Source organism: Plasmodium cynomolgi, chromosome 11, assembly GCF_000321355.1.
Source record: "Plasmodium cynomolgi strain B DNA, chromosome 11, whole genome shotgun sequence".
In the NCBI taxonomy this organism is placed as follows: Eukaryota; Apicomplexa; class Aconoidasida; order Haemosporida; family Plasmodiidae; genus Plasmodium; species Plasmodium cynomolgi.
In genome coordinates, this window is record NC_020404.1 from 1,147,628 (window position 1) to 1,165,923 (window position 18,296).

General features: G+C 46.8%; 2 protein-coding genes across 2 annotated transcripts; one reads left to right on the plus strand and one right to left on the minus strand.

Moving 5' to 3' along the window:
- Positions 1-759: 759 nt before the first annotated feature.
- On the plus strand, positions 760-8,874 carry PCYB_113490 (transcription factor with AP2 domain(s); the record flags this gene model as incomplete). The annotated part of the gene is made up of 2 exons (XM_004223228.1): positions 760-1,883; positions 2,067-8,874. 2 exons carry the CDS (start codon positions 760-762, stop codon positions 8,872-8,874), a joined length of 7,932 nt encoding a protein of 2,643 aa, XP_004223276.1.
- Positions 8,875-12,212: 3,338 nt separating this feature from the next.
- On the minus strand, positions 12,213-16,337 carry PCYB_113500 (leucyl-tRNA synthetase cytoplasmic; the record flags this gene model as incomplete). The annotated part of the gene is made up of 2 exons (XM_004223229.1): positions 12,213-16,087; positions 16,226-16,337. The coding sequence occupies 2 exons, from the start codon at positions 16,335-16,337 to the stop codon at positions 12,213-12,215; spliced, it is 3,987 nt and encodes a 1,328-aa protein (XP_004223277.1).
- Between the last annotated feature and the right edge of the window lie 1,959 nt (positions 16,338-18,296).

Genomic DNA, 18,296 nt, shown 5'->3' on the forward strand with positions numbered 1-18,296 from the left:
TGGAGAATCTCCTCAATTCGCCCTTCTTCTCGGTAAGCCCAAAAAAAAAAGGAGAAAACGGTGGGAAAAAAGAAAAAGCAACGGAAAAAATTCGAAAAAGTCGGATAAATCGAAAAAGCCGGAAAAATCGAAATGTCGAAAAAAAGGGAAGCCCCCCAAATAGCCACAACACCGAAAGTGCGACCGTGTGAGAAATTAACAAAACACCGATATAACATGCGAACGGGGGAAGAATAACCGAGAACGTGCGAGCGAGGACTGTTCCGACTGACTGCACGCCGTGTATGCAGAGAGATGCAGTGCCGGAATACAAGTTGGTACAATTATGCATATGGTACAATTATGCATATGCATGCTCCATATGTTTATGTGCCTACGCGTGCTTGTATGTATGCTTGTACGTGTGCTTGTACCGTATGTATATGCACTTCTGCTGTGTGCATATGTGCCAACTTGTATGCCGCGTATTTTTCAATTGGCACAACTTGTGGACGCGATCGCCACGGAGAAGGGAAAAAAAAAAAAAAAAAAAAGCACGGGTTCACCCCGTTTCCTTCATGCACGGCGTATTTTCGGGGACCCCCTGACACCGCGCCGACTTCTCAGCATGTACAGATTGTATAATTATAAAAATATAAAAATGCACATTTGTCGTATGCGCATGTTTAATAATTTTTTTTTCTTCCCCCGTTTTCTCCCTGTCCCTCTGTATCATCCCCCCGACATGCCATGCTTTATTTTACCCTTCCTCCGCAGAACATGGCTAACAGGGAAGAAGAGGAAAGCGACAAACCTGATGAGGAAAGCGACAAACCTGATAAGAAAAGCGCCAAACCTGATGATGAAAACGGAAAAAAGAAAAGTATGGGAAGAAGAAGAAATTGCAGTGAGGAGTTTTCAGCCCAACCGAATGACAGCCAAGAAAAAGATTGCTACGAGGAGATGGGCACTCACGAAGGTTATAGTAATCACAGTGCAAACAGTGACATGCCAACGGACCGGGGCTTCGATACGTCCGTTATCGAGCATTGGGGTGGAAAAAAAGGAAGCATTATTCATGAAGAGGAGGATGAGGAGGAATGCGACGGCGCGGACAGAGAGGGAAATCGCAAAGCGAACAGCCATATCCTCTGCGTGGAAGTTAAAGCCCATCCAAAGGATGAAAGCGCGTCTTCACCCCTGAGGGGCAGCAATGACTGGGGGCCGTTCCATCCGGGGGAAGGCTGCTCAGGGGAAGAAGCGGGCGTGGCAAGCGGAGCGGGCCAAATGGGTCAAATGGGTCAAATGGGCCACACAGGCCAAGCAACCCAAGCTGCCCAAGCTACCCCAAATCGGAGCAACCGCCAAACCGGCGAAGGGGACGAAAAATTAAACGCAAATTTCACGTGCACGAGGGAGCACGTGGACCTGGGGAACGACCAGCACAGTAGAGAAAGTGGTCACATGTATAACCGAGCGAAAGAGGAGGAGGGGTATTGCAAAATTGGTACCGATCCAACAGTCAGCACGATCCGAATGGCGGTCATATGCGGAAACGATTCAAATAATGTTTCTGTTAAAGTTGCAAGCGACTTTCGCGCATGCAAGAAGGGAACTGAAAAAAGGAAAGAGGAAATATCCGGAGGAGTAGAGGAGGAAGATGAAATTATGCTCGAAGGGGGAAACGATATGGAGGGTGCTGGGGGAAATGAGAGGAGAGGCGAGGCCAGAAAGGAGGTCATAAGCGGGGCTAGAAGCGAGGCTAGAAGCGAGGCTAGAAGCGAGGCCAGAAACGAGGTTATAAGCGAGGCCAGAAGCGAGGCCAGAAGCGGAACCCTGGGGGAACTCCCAAGCACTAACCAAAGCGTTGGCGAAATCACCGATTTGGGCCATGCGAGAAGCAAGTACACACAAAGTGCGTTTAGTAAGAATACTGACGCAGTTAATGACGGTTATCACGTAGCTAATGAGGAAATAAGCCAGAACGATGTAATTATAAAAAAAAAAAAATTTGCCCAAGAAGGTGCACTACGAAGTACACGGCCAAGTGCGCAGGATAATCCACGTTATCTCTCCCGCGTTAACAGAACGGCAAACTACAAAATTGGGCAAAATGTTTTGTTAAAAGGCGCAGTCACTCCTAAAATGGATAGTGATGACAGTAGGGGTAGTAGTGAAAAGGGTGGAAATGGAGAAAAGGGTGGAAATGGTGAAAAGGGTGGAAATGGTGAAAAGGGGGACAGTGATCTCCTCCCTGGTGACTTAGAAGAACTCGCCACCATTTTTGATGAGCAGAATTGTGCAAATAGCACCCTGATGGGTAGCGACGAAGAGTGTATAAGCGCTCGGGTCAGTGGAAAATCGGATTCAAAGTCGGATGCAAAGTCGGGTGCAAAGTCGGGTGCAAAGTCGGGTGCAAGGTCGCATGCAAGGGCGCATGCAAAGGCTCATGCAAAATCGCATGCACAACCGGATGAGGCATCTGATACTGCGCCAGATGCGGCATCGATTGTACTTCTCGATGCACACCCCGACGAGCAATCGAATCTTCAGCGCAATCAAAACCGAAGGAGAAAAGGAACAAATTTTAGCGAAAAAGTAAAAAAAAAAATCCATTTTTTAAACATCAGGAGGGGGAATAATAACAGAAAAGGGAGAAGAACAAACTTATCCGTTGAGCATCACCCTTACCAGTCGTGTTATTACCCCAAGGGGAAATGTGCAAAGCCAAGTACATCCAAGTATGATGGACTGCGAGGTGAAAATGTTATTCCTAACTCTAGTAGTCGTGCAGAGAAGAAGGATAATGTGAATAAGAATGACCATGATGAATCGGAGGAAGAAAAACTGCTTGTTCAACATTCTGATGAAAGAAAAACAATTAAAGAGAATTGCAAAATGGACAGTAGCGACATGATTGAGTTAATTACAAGATCGCATGGTTGCAGATCGCCAACAGTGAAAAATGAGAAAGAAGCCGAGGCCAATGCGGATGTGTGCGCTGTTGTAAATAATCCCAGAAGCAAGGGATGTTACGTTCCTAAACAAGAACGGAAGGCTGTACACTCTGCGGGGCAAAGTAGCGCAGAAAAGGAATCCCCAAGTGGGAGGTTATTCCCCGAAGGGGCATTTCCCTATGAGGACATAAACCATGGAGGAAAAAATTTTGTGAATAGCATAACGAATAAGCTGTCACATGGCAAGGACAAAATGGAGGAGAGTGTTGATAATGTTGAAAAGGGCCATGTCGAGATGCCCCATTTGAGGGGTAGTGCACATGGCGAAAATGAAAGCGCCATATCGATGAGGGTAACGACTCGAGTGAGAACCACCCCCCAGGTGAGTCGAGTGACGAGGATGAGCAGTTTGAAGAAGGCGCAGGAAAATAAAGGGAAAGACTTCACTAAGAGTAATGATGAACGTTTAGTAGCAGGAAGAATTCCAAAGGAGGGCGACAGTCCCAAAGGGAGGCATCATCTGAAGAAGGCCTTATCGAGTGAGGCAAGTTCGTCATCAGAAGGTGCCGATTTGGGTGGCGATTTGGATGGCCATTTGGATGGCGATGGAGATGATCATTATGATCGCCGCAACGGTGGAGTGCTGGATGGGACCGCGACCAGGAGGGTCTTCCCCTCATCGCACATCCGAAGCAGCGGGCCAGAATGGAAAGATGGCTCCCCAATTAATGGCCACAAGTGCGATGGGAACATTAAGGGGGAAAGAAGTGACGTCGGTGAATACAACAGAGTAGGAAGGTTCTTCCGTGAGGAAGGAACAAATCCGCTGGGAAAGGAAGGAGCAACTGCTCTGGGAACGGAAGGAACAGCTCCGCTGCGAACGGAAGGGACAACTCCGCTGCGAACGGAGGGAACAACTCCGCTGCGAACGGAAGGAAGAAAAAAACACCCCAAGTTTTACAAAGAGGCATGTGAAGGTTCGAGCGAAAGTGACAGAATAAATAACAACTGCCGTGAGAAGGCCGCTAGCAGGAGGGAAGACTATTACAAGCAGGGTGTGCGGACCGGGTACATACTTAAGGAGAATAGGCACGGTGGGGAGAATAGGAAAAGTTGGGAGAATAGGCAAGGCGGGGAGAATAGGCAAAGCAGGCAAGGCAAACAGAGCAGTATGAGCCGGCCAAGTGAGCTCAGTCAGCTGAGTCAGCCAAATCGGCCAAATCAGCCAAATCGGCCAAATCGGCCAAATGGGCCAAATCAGCGATATCAACAGAGTCAACCAAATCGGCCCAGTCGACGAAGTGATGCCCTTCCGGTGGATGTGAAGAGCAACTGTGACAGGGGACAAGAGCCGAGGGGGGGAAGAAATGGAAGAAACTACCTGAACAAGCCAGAAATAAAAATGGAAGATTTCAAACTGCACAATGGCATGCAAAGAAGGAGGAAGAATGGGGAGAACAGCACCCTCAATGATGAACTGGACCGGTGGAAAATGGAAGAAGGAGAAGGTGAAGAAGGAGAAGGAGGTGGCGGTCACGCGGATGACAAGGAGAAGAACCTCCATGGCGGGCCGAAGGATGATAAGAAGAGAAAAAATATGTTCCTAATGAACGGGGGGCACAGAATTAAGGAGGTGGAAGGGACATGGGAAAATGATAAGTGGGCGGACGCGAAGGGGGTGATGAAATTGAGGGGAACGCAGAGGCGGGAAAGGAATGAAAGAAGCGAGCGGGGCGAAAGAAATCAGAGGAGGGCGGGGGAGGACAAGTGCAGTCGCAACGACGATGGGGATGGCCGTGAGGATGACCGTGAGGAAGACCATGAGGAAGACCATGACAATAAGAGTGACAATGGCAATGACGCTGATAGCGACAATGTGGGACGATTTGTCAGGCGAACCGATCGAGCCGTGCCCGGGGAGGATCTGGCGGATGGAGATGGGAATAACGACGTGGGAAACAAAGCTGCTGGTAACGCTGCTGGTGACGCTCCTGATTACGCTTCTGGTGACGCTCCTGTTGAAGGTGATGGCGAAGCGGCGGACGAGGAGGACGCGAGTCAGCTGTGCGAAATCCAGAGGCACATAGACTACATCATGCAAAACGACGATATCGACTTTTCCCGGATCAGCGTGAATCCCAGCAAGAACTACGTGAATATCAACGTATTTATCGACCGGTACATACTGAGGTATGATGAACTCCAGAACAGCGAGCTACTGTTCTGCTTTGGAGAATCCAGTGAAGAAGACGTGATGACTAGGAAGAGGAGCTCCGTGAAAGGTGGAGATGATAGCCAAAAGGATGGACTGATGAGTATGAGAAAAAAAAATGGAGCTTCATCATACAAGAAAAAAAACAAGCAACAAAAAAATAGGAAAATAAATTACGATGCCATTGATACCATGTGGCAGCCCCATTTCCATCCACACAACAAGGAATTTAGAGTGAGATACAGATACAAAGGAAGCATGAGACTGAAAACGATCTCGTGCAAGCACTATGGTTACTTGCCCAGTAAAAAAATATCGATACTCTTTTTGTTCAGATGGCTACTCTGCGGGAAGTACATCGCAGAGAAAACGAAAAGGTCAAGGTTAAGCATCACAGATATTAATGATCGCAATTTACCTGACCTTCTCTCAAAAAAGAGAAATAAAAATAATGGCTACATGACTGATGATGAATGGAAAGCTCTGGAAGAAAAAAAAAGCAAAGAGTTTTACGATCATGTACATAAAATTAATAACTTTTTGATTAGTAATTACAAAGATGATACTTTTGTGAATAAACTGAAGGTGATCATTAACAGCTGTGACAAGCAGTTTAAGAAGGGGGAGGTACTGAATATACTTAATCAGTGCCTGCAGGATAAGCTGACCAGCGAGCGGCGCAGGGAGTCCCTGATGCAGGGCGACGGCGGGAGAGGCGGCTGCTCTGTTGGCAGTTCGCGTAGCGGAGGGAACACCCTAAGCGGCACTCTCAGCAGCACACTCAGCGGCACACTTAGCGGCACACTCAGCGGCACACTCAGCGGCACACGCAACGGCACACTCAGCGGCACACTCAACGGCACACACAACGGCACACCCAGCAGCACACTCAACGGCACTCGCAGCACCACCCTCAGCGGCCGAAGAGACCCAAGCCGTGAGCCGAGGAAGGGACGCTTGCCCCGCATGAGCGCTCCCCCGGTGAACAGCAAAAAGAGGAAGCGGACATTCAACCCAAGCGCCGACCCATACTCCAAGGAGAGCATGGACGAGGGAAGAATCATCCACAGTAGCAGCGGCAGCAGCAAAGGGAGCAGTCACGGAGGTAGCCACGGAGGTATCCACGTAGGTAGCCACTTAGGTAGCCAAGTACGTAGCCACTTAGGTAGCCACTTAGGCAGCCACTTCGGTAGCCACAGCAGCAGCAGCAGCGTTGGGGACAGCATGGGGAAGGCCATCTTTGCCAGCAATAAGAGGAAGAAGGAATCCTTTTTCGAAAGAGGCAATGGCGGTGATGGAGGGGCCAAGGTCGATGGAGCACAGGTGAGGAAGAAGGACGAAAATAGCTCCATGTGGAGGGGAGGATACAACAGACAAAATGGAATCGATGTGGAGAAAGGAAATGGAGATACGCTTTATCATGTTGGAGTTAACAGCATTGGAATGAACTACCTACCCTTCCATTGTGCCGAAACGGAATTGAGCGATGAAGCTGGGGGAAGGGGCGATCGCTCCAGAAACAGGAACCCAGAATTGTGTAACAATAAAATGGTAATTGTGGATCACGGGGTGCATATTGGTCACGTGGGAAGTTTACACGATGGGTGTGAAGACGGGGTGGGCGGAAGGAGCGCAAATTTTGAGGCGAACGGGAATGTCGCCCATGGGGGCTTCGCCGAGGGTAGAGGAAGAAGCTTCGCACACCAGGGTATCAGCGGCAGAGGGGGGCGCGCTGGAGGAAGCGGTCGCGGCGGAAGCGGTCTCGTAGGATGCGGTCTCGTTGGAAGCGGTCGCGTCGGAAGCGGTCTCGTCGGAAGCGATCTCAGCGGAAACAGGCGCAGCGGAGAGGAATGCTCTCGCTCGAATCCCCCAGGCAGTAACTACCTTGCCAGCTACTCATCCTACGAAGACGTGGAGAAGCTATCCAATACAGAAGAAATAAGGGATTATTACAACTCCTTAATAGAGCTGAAAAAGTCCCTGTATATTCGAAGTCAGCATGGAGACATGGATGACCAGGTGAGGTACTCAAACATTAACGACCATTTTATGGAGCTGTTGAATAAAGAGTCTCGCAGGAGCAGTAGCAGTAGTAGTAGTAGACAGAAGGTAAATTCCCACGATGCGTTGGACCCTGAGGATACTAAAGAGTATGACGCATTTTTATTTGCCATTTATTATGCCAACCGTGAGAATGTCGCAGCGATGGGTTCAAGCAAGGGAGGAGGGGAATGGGGAGGGGGGATATCCCCCCCCCATAGTGAAGACATAACCCCTGGTAAGAAGACCTTATCTCCACCCACGTACGATGAAATGAATACCCCAGCTGAGCGGATGATGCAGAAAATCGATTTTAACATGGACCAAAAAAACACAGAAAAAATGGTAGCGAAGAACAGCTGTTCGCCCCTCCAACATGAAAATAATTATCTGAATTCCTACCCTAATTTTAACAGTATGAATAGCTCGAAGAAAATAAGTAACGTTTCTACATGTCCTAGTTTGGGCGTAAGTAGCTACTCCATGGGGAACCACATACAAGGTGATAAAAAAAATGTATTGTCTTGTTCCGTGTCCAGTGAAAGGAATAAAAATGAAAAAGACATCACCAGCGAGGAGAAATTCGATTATGTGAAGGAGCACTTAAAAAGGAAGTCATTGAACATGGTCGAGGCGAGAGAACTGTTTAACTCGTGTGCAGAAAAATATTCGCAGTTGATTTTTTCCGAGAGGAGTGTATTTTTGAAGCATGTGCGTGGGGCAGGGCAGGATGCGGAGGGAAGCGCAAAAGGTAGTGTAAAAGGTAGTGTAAAAGGCAGCGCAAAAGGCAGTGCAAATGGCAGCGCAGAAGCGAACGTCCATGAGTTGCCCTGCCTGGGGGCCGCTTCTATCGACCCCTACAGGTTTATGGACAGGCACAACAGCATCGCGTCAGAGAAGTCCCGAAAGGGTCGCAGCCATGTGTGCGCTGATGACGAGCCTGGCGAGCGTGACGAGCGTGACGAGCCCAACATGCATGACGAGCATGACGAGCCTAGGCACTTTCCTGCGCGGGAAAAACTCGTCCTAGAAAATGAAAAGAGCATGAGATACACCGACGGTCGTACCGAACAGCGTGCGTACCAGAAGAATCCGCGAGGGGGGTTGTTCTTCTCCTCGCAAGGTGGTAATTCAGGGAAAGGTGGTGGCTCCTCCTGGAGTCAAAATGAGCGGACGAGCGAAGGGGTGAAGGAAGAACGAGAAGCAAAACTGGAAGTAGAGCCACTTGGCAATTTAAAAAGGAGCAGTGTTCTTCTTGGCGATGAAAACATGAAGGACATAATTGACATTCTTGTGAAGAGCAAGTACCTGCGCGAGTCTAAGTACGACGATTCTCTTAGCAGCAATGTCGAGTGCTCACACGAGCGTGGCAGAAGTAACTCCCGCTGTTTGTATTGTGCCTGCATGGCTAGCCTGAATCGTAAGGGCGTAGAGGTGGAAAACGAAGGCGATTGCATGGCTGGCCTGAATTACAACCACGTTGTGGAAGATGCGAAGGAGGCTGAAGGTGCACTCAAAGGAGGTGACCAAAAGGATGGATACCTCGACCCGGGCGAAGATAACGTGGAGAGGTACCCCCCCTGCGAAGGGGGAGGAGGAGAAGAAGAAGAAGAAGAAGAAGGAGAGGAAGAAGAAAAAAAACAACTCGTGCAATTCTCCTTGCCATTACTGCAGCTTTTACACTAAATTGTTAACGATGTTAAGGCAAAATAAGGGTGTCGAAAGGGGGAACAACTGGTATGGGGTGAATAAAGAGTGCGACAATGTAGATAGGCACATCAGGAAGTGTTCAAGTAACGTTGAGGGTCCCAGTTTGATGAGGAAGGACTGCAGTGAGGAGATGATGACGACTCAATTAAGTGGTGGTAATAGCATGCCTTCCGCAGAGTTGTGCAATCGAATTTTTAACTATATGATGCAAAAGGCAGGAAGCGAACGGGTCGCACGTGGCAGCGCGAAGGAGATTCCCGATTGGAGTGAACAACATTACGGAGAAATGGAAGACGGCGCGAAGCAACGAGTGATGGCTGATGCCATGCGGAGTGGTAGAGGTTTAGGGAGGAGGAAGAGAGAGATGATGAGTGCCTTTTTGCAGGAACTGTTTAGTTCGCTGCCGAGCGACGATCTGAATGTGCAGTGCGGCGCCAGCTTGGAGTTCGCGGAAAGGATGAGGGGGTGGACTCAGGACGGAGAAGGAGGAGAAGGAGGGGAAGGAGGAGAAGGAGGAGAAGGAGGGGAAGGAGGAGAAGGAGGAGAAGGAGGGGAAGGAGGAGAAGGAGGAGAAGAAGGAGAAGGAGAAAATGGAGAAGATGAAAATGGTGAGTTCGCCGACCATGTTGGGGAAAACGCCCGAGGGTATGGCCGCAGCCGTGGGCGCCCCTACGACGGTGTGTGGAACTTCCCCCGCAATGTCGCCTCGAAGGATCAATTTGAGAGACCGCCCCTGCTGAACATGCCATACATGAAAACAAAGGCACAAAGGAAAAAAGAGAGCAACCCGTTCGCCAGGCAAGCACAAATAAACGAATTGCTTTCCCTTGGTGTAGAACAGACCGACTTCATAATGAACAAGGATAACTTTGAGTTAATAACAAATTTTATTAACGACGTTAAGGTGAAGAACTACAGTACGTGCGCAGAAATGAAGGACCATAGGACCTTTCACGACAGGGAAAACAGCATCACGGATCATATTCTGCCTCAGCAGAGCAGCAACGAGATTAGCCTAAAGAGGAGGAAGAAGAAGAGGCAGAACGGGCCTGCTAATGAAGGTAATAATTACGAAGGACAGGAAAGTGAAAGCCAAAGCGAAGGTGAAAGAGAAGGCGAAGGCGAAAGTGATAACGAAAGCCAAGGCGACAGCCAAAACACCGTTTTAGGTCTTTATAGACGAAGAACCCTAAATGAGAAAATATTTAAAGTAAAAAGGCCTGGAAATTTGAACAACTTCTTGCTCGCCGACTCGATAAATAATAACATGTGAAAGGGAGGGGTGGAGGAAAGGCGTCCTCATCCAGTTGGCACAGAAGGAGAGGCAAGTCGATTTTTTTTCCAATAGATGAGGGACCCTCCTCGTCATCGTGCCACTACGTCATGGTGTCACTACGTCATGGTGTTACTACGTCATCGTGTCACTACGTCATCGTGTCACTGCCTCATCGTGTCACTGCCTCATCGTGTCACTACGTCATCGTGTCACTGCCTCATCGTGCCACCGCCTCATCGTGCTGGGGTTGTTTTCCCAGGGGGGGGAAAAGAAGCATCGCAACTTTTAAATTTTAAAATAAAGAAGTGAATCGCGAGCGCATTTGGAGCATATATATATACATGCAATCCTGCCGCTTCCTCCCCTTGGCACGTTCCGCCCCTCCGAAATGAACACCACCTTTTGTTCTCCACCGAGCAGTTCACATTGTTAAAATGGAAGGAAAGAGTGTGTGACCAACCTGGAGTTTATGGTGAGCATTTATTTTGTGTCTTTATTTTGCGTCTTTATTTTGCGTCTTTATTTTTCGTCTTTATTTTGTGTCTTTATTTTTAGCGTATTGTTTTTTATGAGTTCGTGGATGATCAACCGGCACATCCATCCCCATTCCCTGCCTTTAGCGTAATTGCAGCTGTAGAGGGGTACGTTGTGCCATTCTGCTGTGACAGGCTTTGGCTTTACTCGGAGTGGCGAGGTTCTCACCTCCTGCATGAATAAATGTGTGCATAAGTGCATTACGTGGGAGTACGCCTCCACGTGAGAGGCCCCCTTTTTTTCTTTTTTTTGTGACGATATTTTCCCGAAATTGTGCCTTTGCCCCTCCCCAGGATGCAATTTCGCAAGCATACATTATTTTACAACAGTGAAGAATTTTGTTTCATGTGCCGCGTAAAGTAATGGAAGGAGTAGCAGCGATGGTGTGATGGCCGTCGTGGTTGCACCGCTGTGATGGCCGTCGTGGTTGCACCGCTGTGATGGCCGTCGTGGTTGCACCGCTGTGATGGCCGTCGTAATTGTACCTCTGTGAGACCGCTGTGATGAACGGCTTGATTGCCCTCACCGCGGCTCTTGCAGGGCTGAATCTCCGCAAGTTCGACGCTTCAAAAGAGGCTGATGCGGAGGGGCTCCTTTTTTGAAACAGACCACTCTCGCGTGTGTATTACACCATGTCAGTGCATGTATGAACAGCTTATGTGTGCACCCCTAATGTGCGAGCGAATGGGTGATGATGTCCCATTGGGGCCTACCCTCACATTGGCTCCGAACTTTTTTTAAAAAAATGATGTTGATCCTGTGTCCGTCTCATTCTCCGTCCATGTCTCCGTCTCATTCTCCGTCCATGTCTCCGATTTTTTTTTTTCCTTTTTTTGCATAGCGAGTGTAATATTTACTCTCATCTCTCCTGATGTAACTGTCTCGTTTGTTTACATCGAGACTAACTTTTGTTTTAAACTCCGTTTTTAAGTATTAATATTATCACAAAGGGGTGAGCAAAAAACACACACAAGGATGAGGTGATAGCAATGGTTGGAGAAGGGGAAAAAGGTGTATGGGGGGGGAGGGAGATATTTGTCGCCCCTATTTTTCTCACCATACAGAAATACGCCCAGGGCAATTTTCCCGATTTTGCGAGTATCACACGGAGGAAGGCAAACACGGGCTGGATTGTCTTCCCATTTTATGTGCGGGTTGATATAACATAATGCCAACCCATCCTTTACTTTTGCTCATATGAAATGCCTTCAATGCCTTTAATGCCTTTTTTTTTTTTTTTTAAAAAAAAAAAAAAAAAAAAAAAAAATCACATGTGAGATTCAAAAATTAAAAAGTATTAACATGACACACTTAAAATGATACATGGGTGTTTTCTTTCCAACCGCATAAAAAGGACATTTTTCGCAGTGTGTTGGTGACCCTTTTCGCTGGCCTAACATGTGCGACACATATGTATGCATACGCGTAAGGAGATAAAATATGTTCTACTTTGGCTGACTACCAACCCTGCTTTTTTTTTTTTTTTCTTTCCAGCCCCTTACCGTCACGACTCCGTGGTGTACATAAAAATGGAAGGATTTCCCGGGTTGGCTAGCTTGTAAATATCTGTATCGTCAATGGGATACTTATTGGTATTTTCCATGATTTGGATGTCGCCAAGGTTTAGGCTCCTCCTAATAAATTCTACGTTGTTCTTTATGAGTTGTATTTCGTCATAGGGGAGACTTAGCTCGTACTGGTTGTTGTTGAGTGTGACGTTGTCCTTGACTAGGAAGGTGGCGAAGCTTAAAATTTCCTTCTTCTCATTTTTTGGCAACTTATTTACATAATCGTTTTGTACCAACAGATTGATGTAGTTACTGGGTAGCTTCTTACCCTCACTGTTGTTAATAATTCTGTTAAGAATTTCGATGATTTTTTTTTGCGTATCGTTGTACTCCTTCGCAACGTAGACGATGGCTTTAAATTTCGTTCCCTCGTCGTCGTCCTCCTTGTACGCTTCTTCCTTCTGTTCGTCGGCTGCTCCTCCCTGGTTGGCCGTTCCTGCCGCGACTTTCGCCCCCGCCTCGTCTGGCGCGCGCTTCTCCCCGCTTCCGCTTCCGCCTCCGCTACCCTTGGCGCCCTTCTGCTTGTTGTTCTTGTTGATAACCTTATCGTAGGACTTCCTAAAAATTTCTACAACGTTGAGTAGGTTATTGTACTGCTTATGCATGACGATGGAGTAGCTGGTGTTGTCAGAGGAGGGCCACTTTTGGTTAACGAGAAAATCCTCCTTCTTCAAAATGTAAGTCCAAATATGCTCCGTGACATGAGGTATCAGCGGGTTGATGATGAGACAAATCCTTTCTATAAAAAAATTCACTGTCTCTTTGTGCATGTGGATTTTATCACACATAATTCGATACGTATCCCTTTTCAGAAGCATGTCGTAGAAGCCATACTTGAGGACATCCCTAAAGAGAAGCTTCTCATAAGACTCCTTGCATTTATTGGTCAGGTAATTAATTTCATTTTCGAATATCGAATCAATAAACGTTCTCTCTCCACATCGAAAGATATACACATTATTTTTCGTCTCGATGCAAAAGTTTATCAAATTATATAGCTTCATGATAGCACTATTTGCAGTATCTGTGTTAAAGTTTGCATCTTCGATTGAGTCTCCTGCATCTGCCAATGCTATCCTTGTTCCGTCACTTGTGTAAAGGTTTATACTCTGCTTGAGGGTAATAAAATTACCCTTACTTTTGGACATTTTTTCTTTATTAACTAGCACATGTCCGTTACAGAAAAATGATTTGGGAAAATATTTCACCGTTTCGTGTGCATCTAGATCGAGCTGATCAATTTCGTTCAGTATTTCTCCTTGTCGCTCTAGGATGCTTTTCTCATCATTCGTCTCCTTCTGCTTATTGTTGTATTTTTTTTTACCCCAAATTGCTACGTGGTTAAATAGAGTCATTGTCAAATGGTTAAAAATTAAATCTTTGCCTGATATTCTCACATCGAATGGGTACCAGTACTGGAACTCCCTTCTCATTCTTTGTAGTTTCTCCATGCTGATATTTTTGCTGATTTTTTCCATGTCATCACTAATGTCGAAGACGTAATCGAAGAAGGCATCGTTAAGATCCGCTGCGTCGATATCGAGGAGGCCGCGCTCGCTTCCGTCCACGTTGCTCTGCAGGAAGTGGCTAATCGTGTAGTACGCCATGTAGATGGTCGAGTCTGACAGGCTTTCGATGAGCTCCTTCTCTGAGTCGGCGCCAGGCTGGGCGAGCCCTTCGCTGCTAAGTTGGGCAGCGCCGTCGCTACCCGGTTTGGGGTCGCTACCCGGTTTGGGGTCGCTACCCCCTTTTGGGTCTCCTTCCCCGCTTCCCCCCCGCTGCAGCGCATTAAAATCGGGCATTAGCGTGCCAAGCCCATAGGCCCTACTGCAGGACCAGTCGTCAAGCCAAAAAATCACATGTTGCAGTTGCTTCTGCAGAACTTCGTTGTACGTTTGGAAGTTATTCTTCTTCATCTGAATGAGTACGTCCTTTTTAAAATCTAAGTTGCCATAGTTGATATACCATTGGTTGCACAAAGCAGCGATACATTTGACGTTGTTCCTATCGATAACTAGTACCTCCGGTTCGCTATACAGAAAGCCCTCGTTATTCTTTACTATGTACTGTTTGACCAACTTCCTGCAGTTATATATCTTCATACCCCGATATGGTTCCACAGTCATGGTGCCTTCAAAATACTGTTTTTTATATAAGATTTCTTTAACCTTCTGTAGCTTGGCATCCTTATATGATGATATTTTTTCCAATTCGTAAAAAAACTTCCCAGTGTTGTCCCCGATGTCTGGCAATTGAATGCAAGATGTACTTTCATTATACAAGCACTCCTCGTTAAGATTGTACTTTTCACAGTAGTATGCTTGCTTCCTTTTTATATCCTGCAGACAGGCATAGTCATCTGCACTATCGCTGGATACACATGGGACGATGGCTGTAGCGATATTCATTTTGATGGTAGTCATGGGGAGAATATACAAATTTTTATTTGGGGATAAGTTTGAGTAGGTCCTTAACCCGACGAGGTCTTCTCCTTTGATTTTCATTAAGATGAAGAGATCGCCAAGGGGGGGTAGGACGTCTTCTCCACCTCGGGTGTGTTTGGCACTGTGCGAGTTGGGCGCCTCGGCGGGGTGGCCACTCACCAGATCACTCACCTGGCCGCTAACTTGGCCGCTAACTTGGCCGCTAACTTGGTTGCTAACCTGGCCGCTAACCTGGCCGCTAACTTGGCCGCTAACCTGGCCGCTAACTTGGCCGCTAACCTGGCCGCTAACTTGGCCGCTAACCTGGCCGCTAACCTGGCCGCTCACCTGACCGGTCGACTTGGGCGCCCCCTGAGAGCCCCTTAACAACATCGGTATTACGCCCTGGTAGGCCAAATTGTACAAGCTATTCTCTGAGCATATGTAAATATTTTCACACGAATCGATGATCTCTTCCCTTGACATGACATTGTTCACATAATTCTTGTCCCCATAGTGAAGCCTCTGTTTGTTGAACCCTAATGTGACATAGTAATACTCACTAGGGTTGACGAAGGTGTAATTTTGTCCATAAGCTGTCTCTGGTTTTAAGGTACTAGCAAGAAGGACAATTTTTTTTTGGCTGAACAAGTTTTCATTCATAATGTTAGTCTTTAAAAAATCGTCTTCCTTTTGAGATGACGGGGAAGAAGGAGAAGTACTTCTATTCACATTTTTTAAATAAATTTCATAAAACTCTTTGTAATCATGTACATATATTTTGATGAGTGTAAATTCCTGACACTTGACTCCTTCTCCTTCTGACCTCTCATGATCTGCACATGCCTGGTTGTTCACTCGGCTGAAGATGGTGATTCTGCTTCCGTAATAAATTAGGTTCTTCTTGTAAAGGGTGTTGAAATGCCAATTAACAAACTTGTCGTAGTAGGGATTCATGTTGGTCGTGATGAACGATCTCCTCCAGTCACAAAAAAGGCCCAAAGAACTTAAATGCTCCTTTGCTTTGGAGGAAAAATAATAGCACCAATATTGTGGCTTCTGAAAGAGGTGAATTTCTTCGTCGCTTATATCCATTTGCTTCATAATTTCGTACTGCGTGTTTTGTTTGGATCCTTTTGATTGTACTTTGCTTTTGTTGGACCTGAACACCGTTGCGTCCGCGGGTTTGGTTCTTTCTGCGGGGTTCGTTCTTTCCGTTTGCTTCGTTTTGTCAGGAACTTCTTCCGATTGGGGAGTGCCAACAACGTTTGCTTCCCCCACGAGGTTATCATCGTTAATCTCGCTTCTATTACTCTCTGGGAAATTTGCGAGCACTTTTCCTTTTAACTCGTTCGTTAATTTGTCAGCACACACAACGATCGGTGTGCCTGTGCAATGGAAAGCAAATGGAAGCAGCACATTCTGACATGTCATATTTTTATAACGAACGAGGAACTCCAACTTACTCAGCGTGAAGGCATGCCCTATGTGTAATAATCCATTCATGTATGGGTATGGGAAATTACCCGTAAACCTCGACTCACTGTTTTCAACAAATTCCTTTTCGTATACATTATGTTCCTTCCATAAATTCTGAATGTTTTTTTCTATGTTCAGTAGGTTCATTCGCCGTGCCATTTTTGGTTGGCTTTTTTTTTTTGGGGTGAACGGGGCGGGTACGTCAAGCGTTAATGTAGGTGAGGATAAGCCGCGTACAGCGTGATCACATCACATACGCACTTGGGAAGCGGTATACCCGCGTTTGCGTCTGTTCGGCGGAGAGGGCCAAACTGGGGACAAAGGTGTAGTGGCAAAATGGGCGGCAAAATGGGCGGCAAACGGGACGGCAAACGGGACGGCAAACGGGACGGCAAACGGGGCGGCAAACGGGGCGGCAAACGGAGCGACAAACGGGAGCGCTTCTCAGCCTGAATGGAAGTCCAATTGGCAGCCCAATTTGTGGCGCAATTACATCCCCCTTTGCCGCCAATCCGGTTGCCCCCTTCGATGCCTCCCCGTGGACGCACCCCCTGGACTGCACGTTCACTCGGTTGAGAGCCACACGTGAAGACTCCGGCTGCAACAAAAAACAAATGGAGTGAAACAAGGCGCGGAACGTGTTGTTCAAAATGTATATGCATAAACGTACAAATCGACTTGGGCGTAGTGGGCTCCTGACGAGATTATCGTACGGACACCTGTGTTCACTCCACAGCTATCCACGTTCGCCCGCGTATAAGTAATGCGTCGCAAGGAGCTTTGTTAAAAGGGGGGGGCCGCCGTACATATGTAGAGGAAGCAGGTTGGGGGAGGGGGGGAGGCGCACTCATATAACATGTACATAAATGGAAACACAAAAATATGAATATGTATAAAATGGGAAACACAAAAATATGAATATGTATAAAATGGGAAACACAAATATGTGAACATGCATAAAATGAGAAGCACAAAAATATGAAAATGTATAAATATAAAAATATATATAAAAGGTGTACGATGGAAAAGTTGTGAAACTTTAAAAAAAAAAATTATAAAAAAGCTGAAAAAAAAAAAAAAAAAAAAAAACGCATACATATATGTACATGTGGTGAGCACGTGCATGTATAAATGAGATGATGTTTATATCTCTTCATATGCTTATACGTTCGCGATGCTTCTACGTACTTGACTTGGTGTTTTGTTTTTATCTGGGTTAAGGGGGTTTGCGAGTGGAGCTTGTCGCATCGCCTTCATGTCAGCACGGCGATTTCGCGAAAAGAAGGGGAAAAAAAGGGGAAAAAAAAGGGGACAAAAAAGGGGACAAAAAAGGGGACAAAAAAGGGGAAAAAACGGAGATTGTTCGCTTCAATCCCTTCAGCCGCTGTTCGCACAGGCATAGATAATTTTATGTGCGGGGAAGTCCAGCGCAGAAGGGCATGTGGGTAAAACATGCGCGGGAACTACGCCCAATGACATTTTTTTTTTTTTTTTTTTTTTGCGTGCAGGAGGATGGGAATAAAAGGGAGGTTTATAAATACGGCCTCTTTGTTTTTCACTACGCTGTGGACGTGTATATGTCCCTGAGTACATGTATGTCATTTGGGGCGAGTGTCATGCTGACTCTCCGTTGACCCAATTGGCGTGGCTAACTTTTTTAAATGCGCAATCACTTTCGCGTGGCCATTTCATTTGGAGGTTTTGACCCTGCAGAGATGTAACAAAATATAATACTCCGCGCATGAAGCGGGAACTCCCACCTCCCTGCATCAACTACGTGTTGCTCCCACCTGTTCAGTTAGGCATTTGAGCTGTCCTCCCATTCCTGCTGTTGCAGCTTTTCTTTCACTTGAATTTTTTACAGGCCAATTTTAGCCATGTTAGCCCAATTGGGGTCAACCTTTTGATTATCCCCGTTGTTCTCCCCCTACCCATATGTGCAGCACACCGTTTTCCCTGCATGGCATACGCGCGTGCATATTAGCATTTGGGGGTGGTGGTGGAATCGTCACCTTAAGGGAAGGAGACTGTGCATACATTTTATGCGCCTTTTATATCCCATTTAAGTGTCATTCTTTTTATGGAACTGCACAGAGGAAGAAGCATTTTGTGACAATG